At 39.9% G+C, this 26,480-nt stretch overlaps 1 protein-coding gene across 1 annotated transcript in view; it reads left to right on the top strand.

Moving 5' to 3' along the window:
* LOC149140946 (BEACH domain-containing protein B-like) overlaps positions 1-26,480 on the top strand; it is a 398,071-nt gene that overhangs the window by 199,875 nt on the left and 171,716 nt on the right. The window contains 1 exon segment of the mRNA XM_089446434.1: positions 15,753-15,929. Within this exon segment, the coding sequence (XP_089302560.1) occupies positions 15,753-15,929 (177 nt within the window).

Genomic DNA, 26,480 nt, shown 5'->3' with positions numbered 1-26,480 from the left:
CCCAGGGCAGGAAGAGAAAAACACACAAGTGAAATTTCTAGATTTTCTTAGTGGGTTTCCAGTTTTTCAATTGTAGGAAAGGAGACTGTGATTTCTAGTAGCAGAAAATCGTAGCAGGCTGGCCAATTCAGCCAATACGAGTTTTATGGTTTAAAGCGTATCATATTTTGGAGGACTTCTAGAAGGTAGAGCAAGTTATCCAGCATAAGCAGTAGATAGTGTAAATTTCGGGAAGGGCACCTGAGGCAAGTGCAAGAGCATATTTGCACATTTCCAGAGGGAGTGCGAGTGCACGAAGGTCGGGTTGAGCTGTCGGAAGGAGAAAGGAGATTTCAAGCAGATAGTTCTCTAGTTTATTTGAGGTTCATAGAGATGGCTTCAGTAGGACTCAAAAGATCAGGATAGGCTTAGCGAAGCCTCAAACTTTAGCGTCTAGAAGACCCGTATGCAATTCCTACTAGATGAGCATGGTTTGAAGGAGTTCGTGAGAAATGTCACAACAAAACCAACAGATGCACAACAGTTGGCAAACTTCAAGAAGGAGATGGCCAGAGCGAAGAGGATGGGCCTAGATGGGGTTCAGGATCATATTGTCCCACATATTGCTGAGAAAAATACGACAAAGGACATGTGGGATGCCGTAGTGAAGCTATACTAGGATCCATTTGACAATCGTAAAATGATTCTCAAGGATATGTTGAGGACAACAAAGATGCAGAAGGGTGAGAGCGTGACCTCCTATCTCACTAGGATTTAGGGAGTCTGAGATGAGCTTGCAGCTGTTGGAGAAAAACCAGTTAATGGTGAATTGGTGCAGACAACTCTAAACAGGTTTACCATGGAATGGTGGACCTTTGTTCAGGGCATCACTAGATAAGGTCAGTTACTTGGATGGGAATGCTTGTGGAGTGACTTCATTCAAGAGGAGGGGAGGCTTAGTCTCATCGAGGATGCTACTAGCAGCAGTGGCAATGGACCAAAAGTTGAAGAGGAATTAGAGAACGTAGCCCTCACAGGTCAAAGGAAGGCGAAGAATGGCCCTAGTTAGGGACAAAACTGAAAAGGAGGAGAGAGAAAAAAGGACTTGTCGAAGGTCAAGTGCTTCAGATGTGGTGAGTTTGGTCACTGTTGACCACTACGTGTCAACTACCCATAGCAGTACACCCGCTTCTTCACAAAAGGGACAGTGTTTAATCGATATGTCCGTGCCATTCAACAGTCATCATTGGCCTGATCATGTTATGCTGTAAACCCAGTCTGCATGTGTAAATTGTAAATAATCTTAGCAGATTTGAGTCTTGTATGTAAATTGCCTAGGTGGACCTATTTTTCTAGTGATAATCTACGTTCCGGAAGGTTTTTTGTCTCACCGATCCATGATCGGCAGAGTTTTCCTTCAGCCTAACCCCAAAGCCGGAATGAATTTTGTCATTATAATCTTAGGGGAATCCTAGTGTGTTAATCTGCTAGATTATATTTGTGTCGCAAAACTGGGTGGTCTATGAGGGTCTATGTCAAATGGGTTTTCCCCCTTGAGATGTAAAATTGTAAAAGTCATGATGTAAAGTGTCTTGAGGGTTATAAAATGTTTAATCCCCTCATAAGTCCTAAGTCCTAGGTCCTAGGGGATTTTCCCAAAGGCTAAGTTCGAAGATCCATTTAAAAATAAAAAATTGAAAATTGAAAAAATTAAAAAACAATAAAAAATATAAATTAAAAAAAAAATTAAATTAAAAATTAAAAATTAAAAACTTAAAAAATAGATAAAAAAAATAAAAAATAATATTAATAAAATGAAAAAATAATTAAAAATAAATAAAATAAAATAATAAAATAATAATAAGTCAAAAATTTTGAGGAAATAAATGCAGAATTTAAATTTTTAATATTTTAAAATGCATTTAAAAAATTTCGATGGATGAGATTAAAAGGGATTTTGATCCTCATCGACGGTCGAGATTAGTTTGACATGGATCACTCGAACTAGCCGTTTGGAATTTTTCCTTTAAATAGAGTGCGAGGGGTCATTTGAGATCAGATTCGATCTGTGAGTCTTGTGCTGAAGAAAGCTCTCTTGTAAACCTTTTATGGTGCTAATAAAGAAAGACTTTGGGGTCGAAATCTTGCTGGTGTTACTCTCCTGATGTGCTGTGAGCTATTTTATTTTCTGCATATTTTTATTTTTTTAGCCATTAGTAATAGCTTGATCTAGAGTATTGTTGAACACATGTATCTTGTTCACTTACTAGGGTTTGAATGGTAATAAGATTTCTGAAATAATGGCAAGTATCTCCATTGTATCTGGAATCCAATATTGTTTTTTCCCTCTTTATTGATGGTTGAAGTGAGTTGTGCAGGAAACCCTTATTGAGAAGATCAGTGGGCATTTGGGGAAGTTCTCGGCTGAACCAGCCAACTCCCACAAGCATTCTCTTGCAGAGCCCAGCCAGTTTCGATCCTGGGTTTATCATTTAAGTTTGTTTTATGAATGCATGAGAGATTTCTGAAGTATCTCATAGTAAATATGATATTCTGAAATTATTATGTGGATTACTGACAAATCTGGCTGCTTAAGAGTCAAAGAGTTGTAAATGTTGTAATTATTTAGCTGATTTAGGGTTTTAGTTTTGTTTTCTGCACATATTATTTTTGGGTGTGTCTTTCCATTACAGGTTGCAGGGACTTCTGAAGGTTTCCGAGGGTTTATCTAAGCTGTTTTGCTGTCCAAGGGTTTCAATTTCAGTTGTTTTCAGATCTGAAGGGTTTCGATTGTATTACAGGAAGAAAGTTTCTCGATTTTTTTTTTTTTTTTTTGTGAATTAGGTAAAACCCTTGCCGCTTTGCCAGCTGCTTGTGCGCTGCCATAGCTGCAAGAAATAAATCGTTGTCCTGCTCTCCCTCGTTCGTACTGTGTATCATCTCCTGCAAGCAAAATTTAAAACGTTGCCGCGGCTCCTTTCAGTTCCACGCTGCCTCAACTGTGCCTATTCCCTATCATCCAGCTGCCAACGTTGCTCTTGCTGCTATCAGGCACTCAAAAAAACGCAGCAGTTTCTTCATCCCCGTGCCTGCACATGTTTTTCTCTTCATTGATCCTTCTTCCGCACGTCAAAGTCACCTCCATACTCTACGCACCATTTCCCTATCTGCTCAAGCATTCTTCAGCAGCTTTCATTCTCTGCAGTCCGTTTATGATCTGTCGTGCTGCTCAATACACTCCCACCATTCTTCCCCATCGCAGCCAGGCTCACTGCCTCCGCACGCAGTCATTTCGCTGCCCCTTACCTCGTTGCCCGTCCGTCTAACCTCCAGCCTGCGGCAAGCTCGTCTCTTCTTGCACTATCTGCCATCGAATCCGCTCAGAAACCTGCGTATCTTCCCCTCGGCCTTCGCTCCAGCTTCCTTCCTTGCCGTCGATTGCACCTGTGTTGCATATATACAAATCAGTCAAAAAAAATAATTTTCAATACATGGGCCAGGTATCTGCGTTTTGGTGTTATTACGTGCGTTGACAGGTTAATTTTTTTTTATATGCGTGAGTTGAACGTTCTGATTTTCCATGTGTGGTTTTAGGTTTGGATAGTTATATTTTTTGTTTCATCGATTAAAAGTTTATCAATCTGACTCTTTTTGAGAACTCTTTAGTTTGAGATATGATGTTGTACTAGTTGTGGAATTATGAATACCTCCTTAGTTAAGAGGGAGTGTTGAGAAATGTAACTAGTTTCCATCTTCATAATTGTTGTACCCATTTCAATATGTTTCCTACGTAACAAACAAGAAAATAAGAAAGAAAATTATTATTATTAAAGCATGGGTTTCATGCTCGTTATTGATGGTCTTCTAGGTAAAGGCATGTTCTTTGTGCTTCTAAGGCTTGTTAGGTCTTAGGATTTATTGTCATGAGTCAATGGAATCAACATCCTGTTTATAATGTTGAAATTTCTAGGTCTATCCGTTAGAAATTTTATCTGTATTCTTTTGGTTTATTTCTCCTACTTGTTAATTACAAACAATTTATTTAAACATATGAACATCGAAATAAGCACAATACAGTCTCAACCATCTACAGATCAACAGCTGAAAGAAATAGAAAACACACAAGTGACACTGTTATTTTTGGACAACTCGTCCCTAGAAAAACTCAATGCGGGAAAATCAGTGCAACAATTCTGAGGGTTATATTATTATGCAGTCTATCCCTGAGTACACCTGGGTGCCAAACTGGCTAACTCGATAGAGAAAAATAACTGGTAGTAATACCTCTCTATTTGGAAGCAGATATTCAGAGAATCCGCCCCACGAAACCCTCTTCGGCACAACTGAAGCACTGCGTCAGCCCTCCTGGCCTCTGTGTCAGCCTCAAAACCCTTTGCGTCAGACCTTTGAGGGCATTGTGCAACCTCTACGGCCTTCTACGTCACTCTTGCTACCCTCTGCGTGGATGGCGCAGGTCCTCTGGCCTTTGTGCTGTCTCAGCTAGCCTCTGCATGGCTTGCTCTGGCTTCTGCATCTGCCTCTCTACCTCTGTGCTAGTCTCTCAGCACTATCTCTGCCTCTCTGTCTAGTACTCGCTGCTCCTCGTTGCAAACTGATCACTGATTCGACTTTTCTTAGCAAACCCCGCTCTAGAAAATTGAATGATTGATCACTCCGGTGTTTTCTCCAATAGACCCTCAAGCCTCCTCTTATACTTTTCCTGTTGGTCCTTCAACGACCAAGAATACATCTATAATCAACAACTAAGATTAGATTTGGCTTGATCCATGTCTTTTGGAACCTTCTAAACTAGTTTTATATTAATACCCATTAATATTTTATTTTTCTTAAGTTTAGACTTAGGAACTCCACTAAAAATATTAATTATTTTAATATCTCCTAAACCAGGAAGAATCTGGGTAAACCATTTCTGGGTCTTGGAGATCTCATGTGCTTTAGCCTCTCCACCAATTTTCATGGCTAGAGCACATCCAGTGCTACCACAAATCAACACTCCCTCATAGCGAGGATTATGCTCTAGTAATACTCCACACTGAGCATTACTCTGATTATACGACACAGGTACCGGTGCTGATGCTAGGCCTCCTTGCCCAACGTCCTCTGCACTGTTGCATCCTGTACTACTGCCCATGGCCTTGCCATTACCGCTGCTGCATCTGTACGACAACTCCCTCTACATCTGTGCTGTTGCTGGTCCTTTCTCCAACACTGCATCTGCACTACAACCCCCTCTCATCATGCTGCATCATGCTACTGCTAACTGCTACTGCATTGCATCTCAGTTACGAAGAAGTAAGTAACTGATCCACCCAACCACTGACATCCCTGTCAAGCTAGAAACACTCCCGATGCTAAAGCTCTCTGTTGCTATCAAGTGCTCCCTCTACTGCCTCTGTGCTGCTGCAACAACTCCCTGCCTCTCGCACCGTTGCCATCCTGCAATGAATCAATCCATGAATGAAAGAAAAAGTCGATATCAAGCCATACCACGGCAAAATCGACGCTTTGAAGTTGAACCATATGTTGCAACAACTGGAAGTTTATTTCAGTGTCCATCAGATTGAAGGAGGATAAAAGGTCTTATTTGCGTGACTGAAATTGGAGGGCCATGCATTGGCTTTGTCAGAGAGCCACACGAAAACCATGAGGTTGGAGGGAGAATCCCCAGTGACTAAGTGGGAAGATTTCAAAACCCTCATTAAGTCACAGTTTTATCCCATTGGGTATGTGGAGGACCAGTGGATCCAGTTGCATTGCTTCAGGCAAAAGGCGGTCCAAAGCGTGCAGGAGTACACCACAAAAGTAAGAAAGATGAGTATAATGTTGGGGTATTTCTCCAAAGAACCTAGATGTACTTGAGTATTTGGGGGGTCTACACCGCCATCTATGTGAGCAAGTGATGCTGTTCAAGCCCAAATCGGTGGACAAGTGGGTCGAAGCAGAAGGAGCAATAAGACACTTCTAGGGAGGGGAAGAAGAAGGAAAAAAAGGGGAAAATTTAAAATGATGACAACCACAACACACCAGTGCAAATATCTTAGCAACCACTGCAACCACTGCAACATTGATGGCCATACAGAGGAGAAGTGCTGGAAGTTGCATCTATAGCTAAACCCGAAGAACAAGAAGAAAGATAATAAGATGAAAAATCTCATGGCCACAGATTCAAACAACTAAGTTGAAAGCAACTCGGACGTGGATGAGAGGATCGTCTGTACATCAGTGCAGAAGGAGGTGAATCTGAGTAGCGTTCAACAACAAGAAGAGAAAGAAATGACCAAACTCTTCCATATAAAGATACAGGGTAAGAAGACAAAGATTGATGTTCTGTTTGACTCAAGATTGTAGGCAAATCTCATTGCAGTAGAGCTGGTCAAGAAGTTGGGGCTGGAAGTTCGTGATCATCCAAACCCATATCCACTAGGATGGGTAAATATGGATGCAGCGTTGAAGGTAACAAAACAATGTAGAATTAGACTTGCTATCAGTGTTGATTTTATTGATGAAGTAGATCTGGATGAGGTTCCCCTTGATCAATGTGGAGTTGTGTTTGGGAGTCAATACATGTACATGCGAGATGCAATATTCATGAGGAGAGCCAATCAGTACCAACACGTCAAGGATGGAAAATCATTCATCATCAACGCTCACAAAGGAAAGTTGAAAATTTCGCTGGTAAGTGCCAACCAAGCCAAGAAATTGATCAGTTCTGACAAAAGGTATGTTTTATTGTTTTTAAGAAGAAGTCAGTCTGAAGAGGAGTCAATAAGAGGCAAGGCATCCATGGAGGGGTGTACTAAGAAACAAAAACAACAATTGGAGGAGTTGTTACAGGCATATAGGGATGTGTTCCGAGAGCCTAAAGAGTTATCACCTAAGAGAGAGGTGGAGCACGATATCCAACTATTTCCAGACTACCCATTGCCGAATATTGGGGTATACAGGCAATTTGTTATAGAAGCAAGTGAGGTGAAGAAACAGTTGCAACAACTACTGGAATAGGGTGTCATTTGATTGAGTAAATCACCATGTGTGTCACCCATCATCATTGTGCAAAAGAAGGATGGGACTTGGCGGATGTGTGTAGATTACAAGGTGTTGAACAAAATCACGCTCAAGAATAGATACCCCCTGCCTAGGGTAGATGAAATGCTAGATCAATTGCAACAAGTAAAGTACTTCTCCATGCTGGACTTGAAGTCTGGATATCACTAGGTTCAAGTCAAAGGTGAAGACACTTGGAAGACCGCCCTCAAAACCAGACAAAGTTTGTATGAGTGGTTAGTTATGCCATTTGGCCTATGTAACGCACCAACTATGTTTATGAGATCAATAAATGATGTAATGCGTCCTTTTATAGATTCATTTGTTATTGTCTATTTGGATGATATACTTGTATATAGTGCTACCTGGGAGTAGCATATTTCACATTTGACATAGGGGCCGGAAACATTTAAGAAGCACCAACCACTAGCAAATCTCAAGAAGCGCGAGTTTGTGCAACAGTATTTGGTGTATCTGCAGTATGTGATCGGTGGAGGAGAACTGAAGATAGATCCTTCCAAGATGGAGGTCATCATGAAATGGTCGGTGCCTACTAATGTTTTTGAGGTTAGGAGTTTCATTGGGGTAGCATAGTACCTGAGGAATTCATAGCCTCATTTTCAGCAGTACCAACATCGCTCCATGCCATAACAGCAAGTGGCAAGAGTTTCCATTGGGAAAAGGTCAGAAAAAGGCTTTTGAGGAGCTAAAGAAGAAGATCAGTCAAGCACTAGGTCTGGCATCAACAAACTTGTAGCGCCCCTTTGAAGTGGAGACAAATGCGAGTGGGTATGCTATGGGAGCTATCTTGATGCAGGAGGAAGGCCTATATGCTACCATTATGAAGTATTTTATGGGGTAATTCTTAAGTACCCTACCTATGTTAAGGAGCTCTATGCCATGGTGCAAGCTATGAAGAAGTGGAAGCACTATATGATGGGAAAAGAGACAGTAATCCACATAGATCACTAGCCGTTACAGTAATTGCAGGCCCAAAGTAAGCTCAAGGTTACTTGGGAGTGGGAGCAAAAGCAAGGAACGAGAGCGAGAGTGACATTTTCAAAAGCTCCTGGTTCAAAAGTGAATCAGGAGCGAATATATATATATATATATATATGATGCATATATGTCAACAAAAGCTTGTAGAATGATGAATTAGATATAAAAAACATAAAAACATGGATTGAACCACATAACATCAATCATCTAGAAGTTATAATCTTCAATAACCACATCCAGAAGTTAGTAACACAACATATCAAGTCATGATTCATCAATCTTAAAGTTTCAAGCTTTCAAAATTCAATATATAACATTTGTAATCATTTATCACTAAAGTTGTACTTGTAATCATTACCATTATGAAGTAACCAAACTAGAACAAATAATATCTAACATGAAATGAAATGTTTCAACTTTCAACTTTCACAAAGCATCAAACTTCAAGCTTCAAACTTAAATTTTCATATATTGTTTACAAAAAATACCATAGTAAATATGGAAGAGTCAATAGTTATAAAAAGCACTAGAAGCTAGAAAAGACAAGTAAATCTATTATCTACTGCTTGACCCTATTGCCATTAGAATTTTGTAATTTCTTGTCTCGTGCTTTATGGGGAGTCTCCTCCTACATAGTCGAATGACCTTGGTGCTCTTCATCATTGCGAGTCTCCCCTGCAAAGAGGGCTTGGTGCTCTTGATTAAATCCAATGGAAACATTGCAATACACTTGTATTTAATCAAGTTCCTAGATGTGTTTGGAGCACCAAACAGGGTCTCATGGGTCTCCAAGTGGCAAAATCTCTATCTTTGCTCCAACGTTGAGGTCACTAAAGATGGTGCTAGCTCTCCCATGTCACGCAGAAGCATACAAACCTCATTTGGGCTCTGGATCAACTCCCTGACCTTCATGAATTGGTAAGCTGACTAGGGGCATGCTGGTCCAGGTGCGTCATCTCATGGATAATATTGGACAAAGTGCAGAATTTGTGGGTGCAGAAGTTGTGGGTGCTAGAGGTGGCCATGGCTATGAATGATGCTCTAAAATGTTCTGGAGTCCCATGGCTCGCAACAAGAACTAGGAAATTTTAAAATCTAAAATAAAAATAGTTAATAGTGAACAATGGCTTCCTCAAACCATGTCATCAACATCACTTAGATCTTCAGTTAGCATGCTCTCTAGGTAGGAATCACTCTCATCTTGAGGTTTCTTCTCATCCATAGCAATTGGAGGTAGCTCAATAAGGCCATCTGGTTGTATGTCCTCGTCCACACACATATCATCATCTGCGTATTGGGCCCATCTCTTGAGAGGACCCTCCTTGTACCCAGGGTCTTTTTGAGATATGAGATGAAGTGTGCTATGAATGTGCACTAAGTTCATTGCCTTCTTTGAGCCCAACCTATTTCTCTTTACTGAATGATAAAGGCATAAGTACTCCAATTCCTCTCCCAAGATGAAGAACTAGCTACCTGGAATATTACGAGAAGCCCATTAAATTAATTAAAAATTTAAAAATAAAAATAAAAATGAACCCCAAAGAACCCGATTTTGGAGTTCCAAGTACCCATCATCAGGGTTCTCCATATTTGTCAAGACAAAAGAACACAATTTTTTTTGGTAGAGAACCCAGTTCTTCATAGAAGAACTCGGTTCTTATGGGTTCTTCTTAGAAGCACCCATACCCGAATTTGGTACTTGGGAACGGGAACTCAGGACGGGTTCGCGAACCCGTGCAACATAGATTACATGTTATGTATGAGTGATGCACATAATATTCATTTCGATAGCAATTCAATTGATCTTCAACAAATTAGGGCACAATTTAGCACAACCTAGAATCAATTATTCCATACATCAGACATTAAGAAATAAATTTTCAACAATTAAGTGCACTCACAGGATAACATGCAAGGTTTCCATCCATTAGACCAAAGAATGACTACAAAAATATCCAAGATCAGCTCCAAATATCAAAATGCATCTAAGATCTCTAATACATCCACTAGAGAACAAGTCTGACTTGCTTCTAATGAGGCCAAAAATCCAAAGGTGTGATGATCAAAAGTTACAGTGACAAGTCCTTCTACTTAGATGAGGTATACAAATGCTTAATTAGCCTACTAGCCCCTCTAAATCATAAAATAATGGGCAAATACTAGTCTAAGTCATAAGCATACCTAGTAGCCTTTGTTAAATAAAATAAATCTCCATAATTGCAAGTTGAAATGTTGATGTCATGCTAGCGAATGCTTGCTTGGGGCTTGCATTGAGGACCTTGGGTGCCTTGATTTGTGTAGAGGCCCTCTAATTTCACCTTCTAGGGGTTGGCCCTTAGATCTTTGTCAAAATCATCCCGTGGACCCTAGTTTTCGTTGGGGGCACAAAATGGGTCTCATCAGTCTCCAAGTGGTGAATATGCTTGATTTTGCTCCAACGTTGAGGGCACTGAAGGCGGTGCTAGCCTTCCAATGTCCCAAGGAAAACATCGTCTAGGCCCTAGATCGATTGCCTAACCTTGTAGTACTGCTAAGCCGACTAGGGGCATGCCAATTCAAGTGCATCATCCCATAAATGACATAGAGCGAAGTGCAGGGACTTTGTGGGTGCTCATGGATACAAACGATGCTCTACAACTATTAGGAGTCCCATGTCTCTCAACACATCACCTATGGGTGTCAATATGTTTGTCTGGAGGACTTGGACCCTAGTTAAGTTGTGCAGACCAATAGATGGAACCACCTGACAATTACACACAATATCCAGTGCTGCAACTTTCATCATTTGGTACATTAATCATTACTGCAACTAAGTGAACCAAGCTTGAAAGAATTGGGCAAATTAACACTTCATGTAAGGCTTCTCCTCCAAAAGTGGGGCCTTATTCACGTAATGGTGTTACCTCCATGGGTAGGAGTGGTTAATAGATGATACTATTATGTATTCTCAATCTCCAAGGGGAAGTGACATGTCCTTTGTCCACCCTTCAATCAATAGGTGCCATGTGAATAATGATAGAATGGAGGGGAAAAGGCTTCATGGCCAAGTGTCATGGTCAAAGGGATTGACTATGATGGAGTACCTCATCTTGGGTGTTTATATGTGAGGAGGGAGCAATCGTCGATGAATGAGCTACTTTGGCCTTTGTTTTTCCGCCCCTCAAAATGCTTTTACTTCTTCTTGATTCTTCTTTGTATCAGTACTCGTAGCTTAAGGAAGGAGAGCTTGCTTTGTATGATGTAGGGCAATTATTACACCCTTTAAGATGCGGTTGTTCATCGCCCATCATGTGTTGGTACATGCAAGGGTTCCTTGTCTTCTATGACATAAGGCAACATTGGCCTAAGAATCAGGCGATGGCCTTATGAGTGAGGTAGAGCTCATGCTTGGTTTTTGCCCACATGCTAATTTGTAAGTACCGACCATCTTTTGCATTTTTATTTCTCTTTTGTTTTTCTTGTGGCCAACATATGCTCTTTTAGTTTCTTTTAGTTGATTCAACCTCCCAAGGTGCATTTCTAGGCCCTACCTACGTATGGGGATGTGTGGGTGCCAAATCCCAATGAACCAGTGGTCAGTGGAACCCAAAGAATGGAGGTGGAATAGGGGCTTTTAATGTAAGATGGAAAGCGGTAAGTATGGAATAGGGAGAGATGGGGCTATGTTATCTCAATCATGGATTCCCAAGTAGTGCTCCTCCTATACCGATTGGGCCATTAGGGGAGGTCTTATTGGACTAGGATTGAAAATTAACCCCCCATTTAAGGTGAGGGAACAAGATCACGATGAATACCCTTCTTTCTTCTAGATAACCCCGTAATCCATGTTGAAATGATCAAATAAAAAAAGGCATAGGCACTCGATTGCAAAATAATAAAGTACCTTTTGATCAAAAGCCCGCCTTCCAACATGTGTGCTTGGAAAATGGGTGAGGAAACATACGATTGATGCAGGTAGTAGAGATATGGATGGCACATCACATTGACTACTAGGTGGCTCTTAAGGGCTGCTGGTTGTCGGCTGGAAGAGATGAATGGGAGAAAAGTTTCTCCTGGCGGTCACCCACTTTTGGTGGTTAACAGGCTTAATGGAGTCTTCTAGGGATAAAATTTAAGGGAAATATTTTGATGGAGTAAGGGGGAATGACTAGGGCATCCACTTTAAAAACCTTAACATTTTTCCTTGTGAGGCAAGAAATTAAGAATGCACTATCAAAGATTCCTTATAGGCTTTAAGAGAACAATTTTGCATGATATAATGGAGCAAGATTTCCACATAGATTTAGCATTTCATCATGGCATAAAATAGAAACCCTACTTCACACATACAATAGGCGAAATCTAGAAGATAAAATATGAAACTTACAAAATTATTTAAAGAAGCATTTCTTTGAATCCCAGAAAAACATCTCCCTACAAAATACCATCTCTACGAGTATTCACACCATAGAAAAGTGACATTTTTTCCCAAATAGTGAAAAAGGACCATCTCATGCTCGTTTCTAGATAAGATTGATAAAATGTGAGATGATGAAATTAAAGAAGGGGGAGCCTCTATTTATATGAGGCTTATCACTTTTATTTTACAAAAATACAATAAAATCCCTTTAAAAAGTTTACTTGAGTGTTCAACAAGTGTGAGGTTACAAGCCAACAACATAAATGCCAAAAGAGCCCACTTGTGTGGGAGAAAACCCTCCTCCACTATGACGTCATCCCCCAAAGGAGCTCAAAAATGCCACAAGTGATAGATAGGCTAACGAGTGCTCCATAATCCAAAAAGTAGCTCTAAGTCCATGGTTATTCCTCCAATGTGCCTCCAAATCATGGTGTCATCACCTACATCATCCTCTAAAGGGAAAATCGGTGACATGGCACGAATATGCTCAAGAGTTGGGGTCAAAAAATGATATGAAATCCTTATCCTTTCATCTCAAAGATAACCATCATCATCTAGGCTTTAGAACAAGCAACACCCATTAAACAGTGTCAAGGTTAGCTTGGGGGCATCCTAAGTCCATCTGGGCACATCATTAAAATAAATCAAACACCAAGCCTTACTGGCTTGGTGTTTCAACAACTGGGGGCACTTTAGAGTGTCAAGTACCATGTGGAAGCATCATGTAGCCTATTGCTCTGCCCTGTGTCGGCAATGGCTCATCAACAAGGTCATATATACTCTCTAGAATGGGTAGAATGACCTCTAGAATGCTATTAATTGGAGTGATAATCATCTCTATACAGGCCTCTGTTGTTGTGACAATAACACTTGACAAAACCCTCTTAAGATCAAGTGAAATCATAAATCATTAGGGACAATAACAATAAATGCACCATAATGGACCATAACTAATGTTGGGGACGTAGTAAAACTTCACGCAAAGTCACATTTAAATGTCTAACTAGATCAAGTCTCGTAAATAGGTTACCTCCTTATGTTAGGGAGGGTTAGATGGATAGCCCTATCAGGTGTTTCTAGCCCCCAAGGGGAAGTGGTGTGTCCCAAGTTAGCCCATTTTTTCATATGTGTGTGTGAGAATGGTGGTTGTGGAGTGGGAAAGACTTCAAGGCAAGGTTCCATAGGCATGTGACTAGCTAATGGAGGTCCAACATCTTGAGTGTATAGATGTCAGGAAGGAGAAATCGTGGAGGCATGGGTTACCCCTTTGGTGCAGCTTTTACTTCTTTGTGATTTGTCTTTATTTGGGTGCATAGGTTAGGAGCCCAAGCTTGCTTTTGAGATTTTCCATTACCCCTTAAGGATGATTCAATTTATTGCTCATCAGGGTTGGGAAAATAAAAGATTTCCTTTTTATGGATGAAGCATCATGTGCTTGAAGAACTGGATGATGGCTAATGAAGGGGGTAGAGCTCATACTAGGATTTTTCCCATGTGCTAATCAAATGTCTCAACCAACTTCTACAATTTTTATTTTTCTTTCATTGTGGCTTTCTTATACTTTAATCTTTCTTATAGTTGCATGAACCTGCAGGGAAAATTTTTCGGGCCTAGACTCAAGGATGAGGATGGAAAGGGTGCCAATACCAATGACCGATGACCCCCAACCCAAAGAACAGAGATTAATAAAGGGAGTGATGGAAATTGGTAAATATGGAAATCTTGGACACACTACTTCATTAAGAGCCTCCCCAATAGTGCCCTTCCTAGAACACTAAGGTCTCAAAGGAGGTCCTATTGGACTAGTATCAAAGGGTAACCTTTTAGGTGAAGTGAGGGAACAAGAATACATTCAAGATCAGTCAATCATCCAATTTTGCTTTTGATCCATATTAGTATGTCCATAAGATTAAGTGAAAGCACATGATTGCAAAAATGGTTAAAATACCTGGTGATGGATGAAGAATGAATGCCAGATGGGGAACAAGAAAGGACCGAAGCAAGAAGTGGAGGATCCTAACATCATGTTATGTGCTGATCATATAGGGATGCTGGCTGGTTGGTTGTCCAAGGAGGAGAAAAGTTTTCTCCTATGGATTATCCACTTTTTGGTGGGTAACAATCACTTGGCTTTTGGAGTTAGTTACTTGAGGATATTTTTATATTTGTTTTCCTAGAATATTTTATTGCAACCTCTTTTAGTAAGAAGTGTGAGAGGATTATTAAATTGTTATTCCTCGGAGAGGTTGATAAATCTAGGAAAACAAATAATATCTTATTCTAAAAGGGAAATGGAGCATAAAAGTATATAAGGGTTTGATATCTCGATTTGCAATTGGTGTTTTATGAGTGAAAGAGCTCCATGGTTATGGAATAAAGATGATCGTGTTTTTGGCTAAACTTTGAGTATTGTATGTACAATTTGATTTATGTGTGGCATTATGGCATATTATTCTAGGCGTACCATTGGGAGTTTTTACTTTCTAGGTTTATGGATGCTAGAGTCAACACTAAGCCACATTAGAAATGATTAAGTTTGTAGGTTTCCTCCCAATTTTCCCAATTCCTTTTATGTTGCTTACTTTCAAGATGAAACATTAGGCATATGACATCACTTGAAAGTTGATTCAGTGACTTCGTAGATAATCTTTGGGAGGGACTACACTAAGTTGTTGCCTTGAGTATGGATTTTAGATAAACCTCCACCGCCATCAAACTTTTGTGTCCAGTAAACGAATTAGAGCTTCTACAGGGCACATCACCTTGTCTGCTTATAGCCCGTAATCTTCTGTAAGAACCACCCTTTGAAGTTGCATGCATGACCACATAGCACAAGCAAATAAAGTCACTGATCTTCTCTTTCATCCGTTACCCCAAAAATATAAAAATCATCAAAAACATTGGAAGATACTCTTATCTTATATGAAATTGTGAATAATTTGTCTTACCTTTTCTAAATGACTCTAACGAGGAAGATGCTCTGATGTGCAGTTGCATTCATTTGTTAAGAATTTCTCATTGTATCTTCTCTATCCCTGGGTTCTCTCTCCATTCATAATGGAAATGACAGATTTATTTATCTTAGAGATTTACTGTTTACGTAAAGTCTGGAATATTACGTAGCATCTGATTGGGTACAAGAGGTTTCCTTTTGCAGCCCAATATAGGGTGAGACGGACAGAGTATTATTTCTAGTCTCTTATTTGCAAAGATATTTTTAGGTTAGTAAATTTGTTGTGATTCTTGTGAATACAATTGTGACATCTGTGGAAAAACATGTATTTACTCATTGCTGATGGTTGGCTTACAGGGTATCATGTTAACAACACCTATGCAGTGGCCTTGTAGCAGAGGTTTCACATTTTCATGCTGGGCAAGGATAGAAAGCTTCCCCGAAAATAATGAAATGATGAATTTATTCAGCTTCTTCACAGAAAGTGGAAAAGGATGCAGAGCTCTTGTCGATGAGGAGAGACTTATAGTAGAGGTGACATTTTAACTTGTTTATTTCAGTATCTTAGGAAAAGCCCTAGTATTAGGTATTAAGAATATGGGAAGATCAACACTTTTTATATCTTTCAACAATCTGGAAATGCATGTTAATTACCTCTTTCTCTTATTGTTATATTAAACCCCGTGAAAATGCTACTGAAATGGGTGACTTTTGAAGCATTTTTCTTCTACTTTCACTGATTGGTGACAGACATAGTGCTTTTGTCTGCTGATACTGTCTTCTTTATTGATTATACTCATTTTCAATTTGGTTTTAAAAAAATGTAGGCATTGTTACCAAACAATCTGGCAGGGGTCCTAGGAGGGTACCTAAGGAACAACTACTAGACCAAATGGCAACAATGGGACAAGGAACCACTCTCACCTCAGTCAATAACCCCTGCTCTTTACGGACTTTCAACGATGGGAGGAGTCCTGGTATAAAGGAAATTACTGGGAGGATAAGGTCAATGACAAGGTACAATGTGATTTCCAAAGCCCACTCAGGGGAGAGGCTCAAATGAAGGCTTGCTTTCTTTAAAAGTAAGATAAAGGGCTCTCCAAGAAAGGCTTATGGGAGGAGGAGTAGACCTAGGAAGAAATGATAGTTAATACAAGGGATATGCCTAGATCAAGGGTTCCTAAAGGGATGAAAGGTCCGTGCTAACAGATGCGTTCCGCCCACCATATGGTTGTGACAGATGCCTTCAGCGTAGTTTGACTGCTCCACATGAAATTTGGATCCTGAATTTTTAGACAGAAGTACAGGGGTTGAAAGAGGTATTTGTCCTCAGTGTCGTCACCCGTCCAACAATTGATCTCAAGGGCATTTTCTGGTTGGAGAAAAAAGATGTTGGATGGTCGTGAACAATAATGACGTTTCTCAGATTTCATCCAAGAATAGAGAGGTCCTTCACTTCACTAGGGACTCCTCCAGCTTTGCTGCAATGGCGTCTGTCAAGGCGGTGGGTGGGGAAAATTATATTTTTGTCTGTGATATTTTGTTCCGAGCGAGGTAGTGAATCCAAAATCTCGTCGACCACAGAATTTGCATAGGATTCCAGTCCTGCTGTGAAGATGACAATTGCGTACAACCTTGTACTACTTAATTTCTGCAACAATTCATCCATGCTGGGCCTTTTCGACACATAGAGAGGTTCCTTGTAGCCCTCAAGTCATACGCTAAAATCATAGCCGGCTGGAGGTTGTGTAAAACCAACATGAACTAGAGTTTTATCCAAGTATAACACCAATGTTTCCTTATTTGGATTTTCTCTTGACATGAGAGGTAATACATCCTCCTCCTGGCAATCCAATGACACAGGCACATGTGGTTCACTAACATGCACATTTGATGATTCAACTTCATCTTGGTTGAGTCCTCCATTGCCATTAGGGCTGGTGCTGGAAGACTGCATTTTGAAAAAAACTGTAACTCTCCCACCCGTACTGAACTCGAGAATTGGAAATTGAATGAATGAACGAGCTTCCTGATTATACACTCCTCTTTGATGCACTTTGTTTATTTTCAGATTTGAGACCTGTACTTCTTTCTTGGAGATCATGTCAGATGTGTCCTGGGAAGAGTTTAATTGATCTTCTTGACGGTGATTTGAGGTAGGTCGATCAAACAATCCACAGGGGCATTTGAAGTTCATGTTTAAGGCCAACATATTATTGTGATCACGCCTTTGATGGAGATTGTTATATGAATTACAAAATTGATTTGCTCTGTGAATCTGTGGCTTGGCCCAAACATTGTTCCTAGGAAATACCAGAGGATGTGCAATATGCAAACCCATCAAATTGTACTTCTCAACATGAACCCAATGACATAGGTTTATATATTTAGGACAATATGTCTATTGAAACCAGGAGGAATACTGGAGTTTGCATGAGAGTTAGTGTGATGATTATGATTAGAATTGTTATTTGTATGAAGATTAGTGTGATGGCAAAGATTTGGATTAGGATGCTGTGGCTCAGGCTGAATGTCTTCATAGGAATTACTGAGTTTTTGCAGACTATCATGTTCTAGGGCTTTCTTGGTTAGGGGTTGATACTAAAATTCAATGTCATTGATACATGTTCCCTTTGCACAAATTCTCCTCTCCCCTTGCATTCACACAACTCACTGTATTTTGCCACTGCTTGCTCTACAAGATTGACAACAACCTGCTTAACGGGTTTCTTGCCTTGTATATGGAATACTCTGATAGGAACCACATCAGGATCACCGCAGTTAGTTTCTGTCCATGACTGCACCATGACACCAATTGTCTTCATATTTGAATCATTCTTCTCATTACCAACTGTTGCTTTTTAAAATATTACCAAAGCTTTTGCTGAATATACACATATCCTACAGCCCTCGAGCTCTCACAATTTTCAGGGTGTACTTCCAAAATTTTTTCAGAATTTGAGAGAGGACTCTTAAGATTTAGCAATTTCATTTGAACTTGCCCCAGCCCATAGTAGGAAAACAAAAAATCCTGAGGCCTCTGGCTTTCCTTAACTGATGCCATGTAGTAGCGGCCTGCAGTTTCATAATCACTCCTGCTATGATAAGACCGTGCAAGATTATAATAAGTGTGAGATTTCATCAAAGCATGATCCATTGAAGCAAGAGTAGTCTTTCCGTACACTGATGCATTGCTTACATTATGGGTTTCAATTGGAGGTAAAGGATCAATGGCGACATTCAATTCATCAAGTGTTGTAAAGTTGAAGAATTCACTATTGTCCTTAGATTCAATCTTATCTACAGCACCTACACCCTTTTGGCACTGATCAAATGCTTCACTTTTCTGATTGCCTCTGATCGAATTTGGCTCAAGAGTGGTCTCACACTTCATTTCCTCATAAGGTTGCATATTCCCATCATGTAATTCTTCCAAATCATTTTCTTCAAAAGGCTTTTAATATTTTCTTGGAGACACTAATTTGTCATCAATATGTTCAGAATCCCAGCGCCTAGTTTCTTCCACATAATTCTCTGTCTCTGAGATGTCAATGTCAAATTTTATTGTCGGAGCTATTTCAAATGTTTGAAAGTCCTTTAATGATTCTGTAAATGATCTTTTTATTTGCTGTAACAATTCTCGAATTTAACTTAACAGTTCAGATTTAGACTTATAAGATTCACTTGATTCCTCAAAATATGTGACCAAGATTCTAGGAACCTAGAGCACATAAATGCAGCCTAACGTGGCTCTGGTGTAGCGGTTGAATGACCAGAGGGTCGAATAGCTATAATACCACTGTAGCAAACAAACACTGTTGCTGATTGTACATCAATGTAACATACACAAATGTATTGTAAAAAATAATTTTTATTGATAAGATGATAGAAAAGGTGTTTGAATGTTACAATGAGGGCCCGCTTATATATTTAGGCAGCTGCGACTTCATGAATGGTCATGTCCTTTAGACATGCTTGTCAATTCAATGAATGACTATTTAATTTATCGTTTTATGATTATTTATTATTTACATTTATTTATATATTTTCTTTTGATATAAATTATATTCATAACAAAGACCCACTTGCAATCCTGTATAAGATCCAATGCGTCTCCTCACCTTCCGGCACAATGATTTCATTAGTGCAACAGAGTAAATCAGCTTACAAATCAGGGGCACAAGTGGACACTTTATAGTGGCACGCCCTTCTATAACGGGCGGGCTCTAGAATGTACATATGTCCCTAGGCTCAAGAAGGAGGTTAATAAATGACCCTATTAGGTGGTTTCATCCTCTAAGGGAGTGACAGGTCCATGGTACATCCATCAAATGGCAGGTGTCATGTGAAATAATGGTGAAACAGAGCGGGTAGCAAGGGAGTACTGTTGAAAAGTGTAATAACTAGGTTCGGTCTTCATAATGACATGTAAGTGTGATTTTTGTAAAGAGGAAAAATAAAATTATTATTGTAATGCTTGCTTCATGGGTTTCATGAGCAAGAGATTTTGTTTTTGGATGGCGCCCATTGAGAGCCTTTAGGTTTTGTCAAAATGAGTCAATATCATGTATGCATATAAGTCTATGGGATTGCCTAATAGCCCTTCAAGGCAAGCACTTGTTACTCCTCTTCAAGTTAGCCTCAAGACAAAGAGAAGAACTCATGTTGGCTCACCTAATGGAGACACACCTAGTCAAAGTTACAGGTCGACTTATTCATATGGGACAATTACTATATATATCCGTGTAGGGTGTTCACATTTTGCACAATCAGCAAGTTCAGATCTCTCTGAAATTTGGGTGGCAATTACAAAGATATGTTTGGATAGGAGTGCAAAAGAAAGTTCGGTGAAGGAGCTCAGACAAAGGTACAGGATTGCAGAGATAAGCTTGGTGCTATCTCACAGTCAAGGGAAAAACTCTGTCTCTATACAACAAGGCGAAAATACAGTGATCAAGTTTCAGTGATTGATGCCACTACAGTTTGTTGCTATCACAGATTGGCGACCATCTCAGTGTGCTCGGATAGGAGATGATCTCAGTCTATCCACAGTTTGTTTTGGAGCTATCTCTGTAACTTTGTTTCGGTGCCTCCACAATGAGAAAGGCTCAGTACTATCACAATTTGAAGGTATCAATAAGGACTCAATGCCATCACAGAAATAAGATCTCTATGTCATGTTAGTGACAAGGTCTCGGTGGTAACTATGTCTCGGTGCTAAGAAGGTCGAAGCAGAAGAGGAGTCAAGAAGAAGAAAAGAGTAGAAGACAATTAAGAGAACTGGTGTTTTGATCTTGGAGTGGCTACTAGGTCAAGGGTCTTGGTCTTGGTATTCGTCAATTGGAATCTCTATAAGAAGAATTTGTGCGGGTTTTCCTCTCAAAGAGTGAGAGGTTTTGGCCCTGGCTCATAGCCTACATTCCGCGTCTTGTCTATTTATGATCATGCATTGGTAGCTATTTGATGAAGAAGAACAGTAATAACCTAAGTAAAGAAGATCATAATCTAAAGTTGTAAAAAGCTCTGACAAGCAGTTACTAATCAAGAGAAATCACCTAATACTTGATGCCCTAGATTTCTCAATGAGGACTCCAAGCCACATCCTATGGTACAAGGGTAGCTATAATGAGGGAAGCCCCCACATGGTGTGTATAGATGTAGCAGGGAGCAATCGTGGTACATGAGTTACCCCGACCCTTGTTTTTCCACCCTTCTTCATATGCCTTTTGCCTTTTATTGATTTTTCTTTCTTTTAACCGCTCAGGACTCCAACGAATGAAAGCATGATGTGAATGATATAACAGTGGATACCCCTTTAAGGTTGGGCAGCTCATTGCCCACCAAGGGTTGGGACAGTCATGGATTCCTTAACGTTGCATGGGGCTGACATAGGGGGCTTTAGGAACTAGGGTGATGGACATAATGATTGGGGTAGAGCTCTTGTTTGGCTCTTGCCCACATGCTAAATTTGTTATGCCCCAACCATCTTTTGCATTTTATGGTACATTTCTTGTTGCAAGTGGCGAAATTATGTTTTTAACTTTATTTTTGGTTCGTCAACCTCCGGGTCATCATTCCAGGCTTGCCCCAAAGTGTGGACAAGGGAAGGGGGAGGCTAACTCCTTGTGGACCCATTGGACAAATGTGGACATGGATGGAAATACGTGAAAAGGAGTTATAATGAGTGGAGGGGAGTGATGTATGTGTTGTCAGGATGCAGGACCACATAGCCAAAATCAAGGTTTCCCATGTAATGTCACTCCTAAAGCTAGTAGCTAATAAAGGAGATCCCACAAGGATAGGATACTAGACTAACCACCAATTTGGACAAGGGGTGATCCAAAATGGATCTGACTTGGACTTCTAAGTCTAAAGTGTTCCTCACAGAGGAAAATGAAAGTCCAAGGATGCTCTTGGAAATAGTCCCATTGCATAGTTATTTTCATTCTAAATCTATTGCAATTTGAATGGGCTAAAATGGACTTCGGGTGAAGAAGTTATCGTAGAAATTGTTTGCCATGGTCCTTTGAAAAGGAGGCAAATTCTTATGAAAATGGGCTTAAGGCCTTATATGCAAAAATCGCATGTGAAAGGTTTAAAGGGCGGACCCGAAATATTATGTTCCGCAGCCTAAACCCTTATCGGATCCATGAGATGTATCGGATCGGAGCGATGAAGGGATAAAGGCCTGGCGGGAGGACAAGGCGACATGCGATTAGCGATTGCGATATCGGCGATCGGAATGATCGGGGTGGTCGGTGATCAGAGATTGGCACAACCAAAGGAAAGAACCCCTGGGTCGTTACCAATGCGATATGCCGATAGCGATATGTGATATCGACTGTCCGATCAAGGAGTCAGATCAACAGTCTAGATTTAATCGACGATCGGGAGATCGGCGAATCCCTGATACCAAAGGGTCGTTACCAATGCGATATGTCGATAGCGATATGTGATATCGACCGTCCGATCGAGGAGCAAGATCAACAGTCTAGATTTGATCGGCGATCGGCGATCGGTGATCCCCGATATAAAGGCCAATGCACCATGCGATTTGCGATAGCGATATGCCAATAGAAGGCGGACCCGATAGGGATTATGGACGTGATTTCATAATATTTGAAATCCGAAAATGCGGGATTTCTTTGTATTTGCCGTGTATTGGGTTTTTGGCCAATACACCATGCGATTGCGATTTGCGTTGGAACTCCATATTAATATTGTTGTTGTGTGTTTATTTATTTGCTGCATTATTTACTGTCACATGTATTTAAATATCAGCATAAGCAACAAAACTTAAAGTACTTAACAGTTAAAGGCAAACATAAGCATACACCCATTTCAAGCATTATTAATTCCGCAATTGGTTAATCACTAGATCTTGGGAATATATAGAAGCTTTGGAGTGGGAGAGGTTCTTGTAAGCTGACAAGAAGCCTTTAGTACCCCATTTCAGATCAAGGGGACAAGGGTACAGACCAAGCCCATCCTTTCCACGGAATCCCCCCACTAATCCATGTCCATTTGTGTGCATGATAAGTAAGAAAAGATACCCAATTACATAATAAAAAGCCATACCTTCAGGCAGGGTTGCGGTGGAGCGCCCCCCCGCTCCTGCTCCCAATTCGCGCTCTAAAGCGCTCCCAATTCCCGCTTAGATTGGCTCCACGGAATTTTTAACGTTACCATGAAATGACTCAGGATGTTTGAGAGTGGTTCTGACCTGATTGGATTTCATATGGAGAAAGTAGAATTTTAGATTTCATTCAAAATCCAGCAGACTTGTCAGTTTTTTAGGATTTTAGGATTGCAATGTTTTCATTGAATTTTGTCATGTATTAGGGTATGGAACTCGTATTTAATCAAGAGCACCAATCCCTCTATGTACCTTGATGTTAGTGACATTGGTTGTCGAACTCCTCTATCATGACCCTCCTAAAAATGTACGCATCACTCAAACAAAATCTTGACTTGACATGCTATGCTTTTTCTATCTTTATGTTAATGCTTAGAGAGTGATACTAATGACAAGGATCCCTATATAGATACAGAGGTAATGGCAAAGATTCCTCTGGATATTAATGCTTAGAGGGTGATATTAATGACAAAGATCCTGATTTTCCAACAAGACTAAAAAATTAGACATTTCTCGTGGTGGCAAGAGGCCCAAGCATAAGCAATAGATAATAGTATTACTTGTTGTTTCTAGTTTCTAGTAGTTTTTATAACTATTGATTCTTTCATTTTTATTATGATATTTTTTTAAACAATATATGGCAATTTAAGTTTGAAGTTGGCAATTATAGCTCATTAGTAATGAATTATGAATATGATGCTTCATGAAAGTTGAAAGTTGTTTAATTTCATTTCATTTTATATCATTTCATTTCATGTTAGATATTATTTGTTGTAATGGTTACACTTCGCTGGCAAGTACAACTTTGGTGATCAATGATGATAAATGTTATATATTGAATTTTGAAAGCTTGAAAATTTATGATTGATGAATCATGAGACTCAATATGTTGTATGTTACTATGTTACTAACTTGTGGACGTGGTTGATGAAGATTATGTCGAAGTTTCTAAGTTTACTTAATTTAGAAACCCTTCATGCACCTTTTCTGATTTATTCCTACCTACTTGTTAATTTTTCTTTAACAAGTTATTTACAAAGTAAATACTGAAAATAAACACCAGTGCATGCTCAACATATTACAGATCAACAATTAAAAGAAACACGAACAAACACACCACATGACACCATTATTTTTGGACCAATGTCCCCGAAAAAACACAATGCAGGAAAACCGATGTAGCTATCTGAGGGTTTTCTTAACAAGCAATATCAGAGTACAATCTCGGTGCCGTTACTGGCCTACCCAACAAAGAATTTCCTTAGTAGCTATACCTCATAGTTTGAGAGAAATCTCCTGGCTGAAACCTAAGAAAAACCCTTTTAGCAGCTCCTCAACACAAAACGGCTCCTGCAACCTCAGTGTCTGCCCAATCTGGACTGCGTCAGCCCCTCTCTGTCTCATGCTAGCCCTGCGTTAGCCCCAGGAGGCCCTCCATCAACTCTGGGAGCCTCTGCGTTAGCTATGTTGGCCCCTCTGGTGCTCTGTGTAGCACTTGGCTGCCTCACGTGGCCCTGCATGAGCCCTGTCTGGCTCTGCGTCACCCTCCTTGGCTGCTGTGCTGCTCTCTCAGCACAATCTTTGCCTTCTCTGTTCTTTTGTACTCAATGCCCCTTAGTTGCTCTCTCGATCACTGATTCTATCTCTCTTAGCAAACCCCGCTCTAGAGAATAGAATGACCGATCATCTAGTGTGATCTCCAAGTGACCCTCAAGCCTCCTCTTATACTTTTCCTGTTGACGATTCAACGATCGAGATTAAGTCCCTAATCAACGGCTAAGATTAGATCTGGCTTGATCCATGTCTTTTGGACCATTCTAACATAGATTCATATTAATACACATTAATATTTTATTTTCCCTAAGTTTAGACTTAGGGACTACATTAAAAATATTAATTATTTTAATATCTCCTGATCTATTTAGAATCTTCCCAAACACTTTTTGGGTATTGGAGATCTCATGTGCCCCAACCTCTCCACCAAGTTTCATGGCTAGAGCACATCCGATGCTACCCCAAATGAACAGATTATAACTTCTAGATGATTGTTGTTATATGGTTCAATCTATGTTTTTTTATATCTAATTCATCATTCTACATGTTTTTGTCAACATATATGTATCAATATATATATATATATATATATATATATATATATAAAACGGTTCGGGATTCGCTCCCAAACCGGGAGCTTCTAAAAAGGTCGCTCCCGCACTCATTTTCGCTCCCGCTCCCAAGTAACACTGCCTTCAGGGTTGGAAGGCCCACCTTCAAACATATGATCATAATAGATGGGTGAGGGCACATAATAGCTAGCTCAGGTGGCGGAGAATGGTGGCACATGAGCTATCTGGTGGTTGCGAGGGGGCTGCTTGCTGCCGGCTGAAGACAAATGTAGGAGAAATATTTCTCCTATGGGTGTCACCCACTGGTGGTGGGTAACATCTAGCTCCAATTGGGACATGAGCTCTCAGTAGAGTGCACGATTGTACTCGAATGGGGAGGTCATGAGAACACCAACAATATCTTGAGATCATATACCAGTTACCTACACATCAAAGACTAAGCACACTGGGCTACATGTTTTTACGACATCCTATGATCGCCCATGCTTTTGTTAGGTCATAAAAATCAACAGTTTATAAATTCTAAATGCAACTCTAATGTAAATGGACCTAATCTAGCATAATAATACAATATGATGTTAGTTCTAATGCAAAATCAATATGCAATGCATCCAACTCTAACATGCATATTACATCATACAAGTACTAGGAGTAATCATAGACCCAATGCAACCAACATATCATCCAATGAATATGAGAACAACTGCCCCTCTGCCTACTCACGCAATAGATCCAAAGGCAAGGGTAGGAATGGCTATATGGAAGGTCACAAGGGCGGGAAGTGGGAAAATAAAATGTCCACACATGGAGGATCATGGGCGAAGAGGGAGCAAAAGGATGCAATCTATGTCACCAGATCCTCTCTTTCAACTAGTGTTACTTGGGAGCGGGAGCGAAAACGGGAGTGGGAGTGACATTTTCAAAAGCTCCCGGTTTGGGAGCGAATCTCGGAGCGATTTTTTAAAAATTTATATAGTTTTTTATATTTTGATACATATATGGCAACAAAAACATGTAGAATGATGAATTAGATATAAAAAACATAGAAAAACATAGATTGATCATTGAAACATATCACATCAATCATCTAGATGTTATAATCTTCATCAGCCACGTCCACAAGTTAGTAACATACATGTTACAACATATTGAGTCTCGTAAATCATGATTCATCAATCTTAAAATTTCAACTTCAAGCTTTCAAAATTGAAAATTCAATATATAACATTTATCATCATTGATCACCAAAGTTGTACTTGTAAGCTAAGTTTAACCATTACAAGAAATAATATCTAACTGTTAACATGAAATGTAATGTTATAA

The sequence above is a fragment of the Pinus tabuliformis genome, chromosome X, assembly GCF_031772625.1.
Source record: "Pinus tabuliformis cultivar Carrire ecotype Pingquan chromosome X, CPIR1, whole genome shotgun sequence".
NCBI lineage: Eukaryota > Viridiplantae > Streptophyta > Pinopsida > Pinales > Pinaceae > Pinus > Pinus tabuliformis.
Note: the sequence above shows the minus strand (reverse complement) of the source record. Positions and strands in the feature narration are given on the sequence as shown.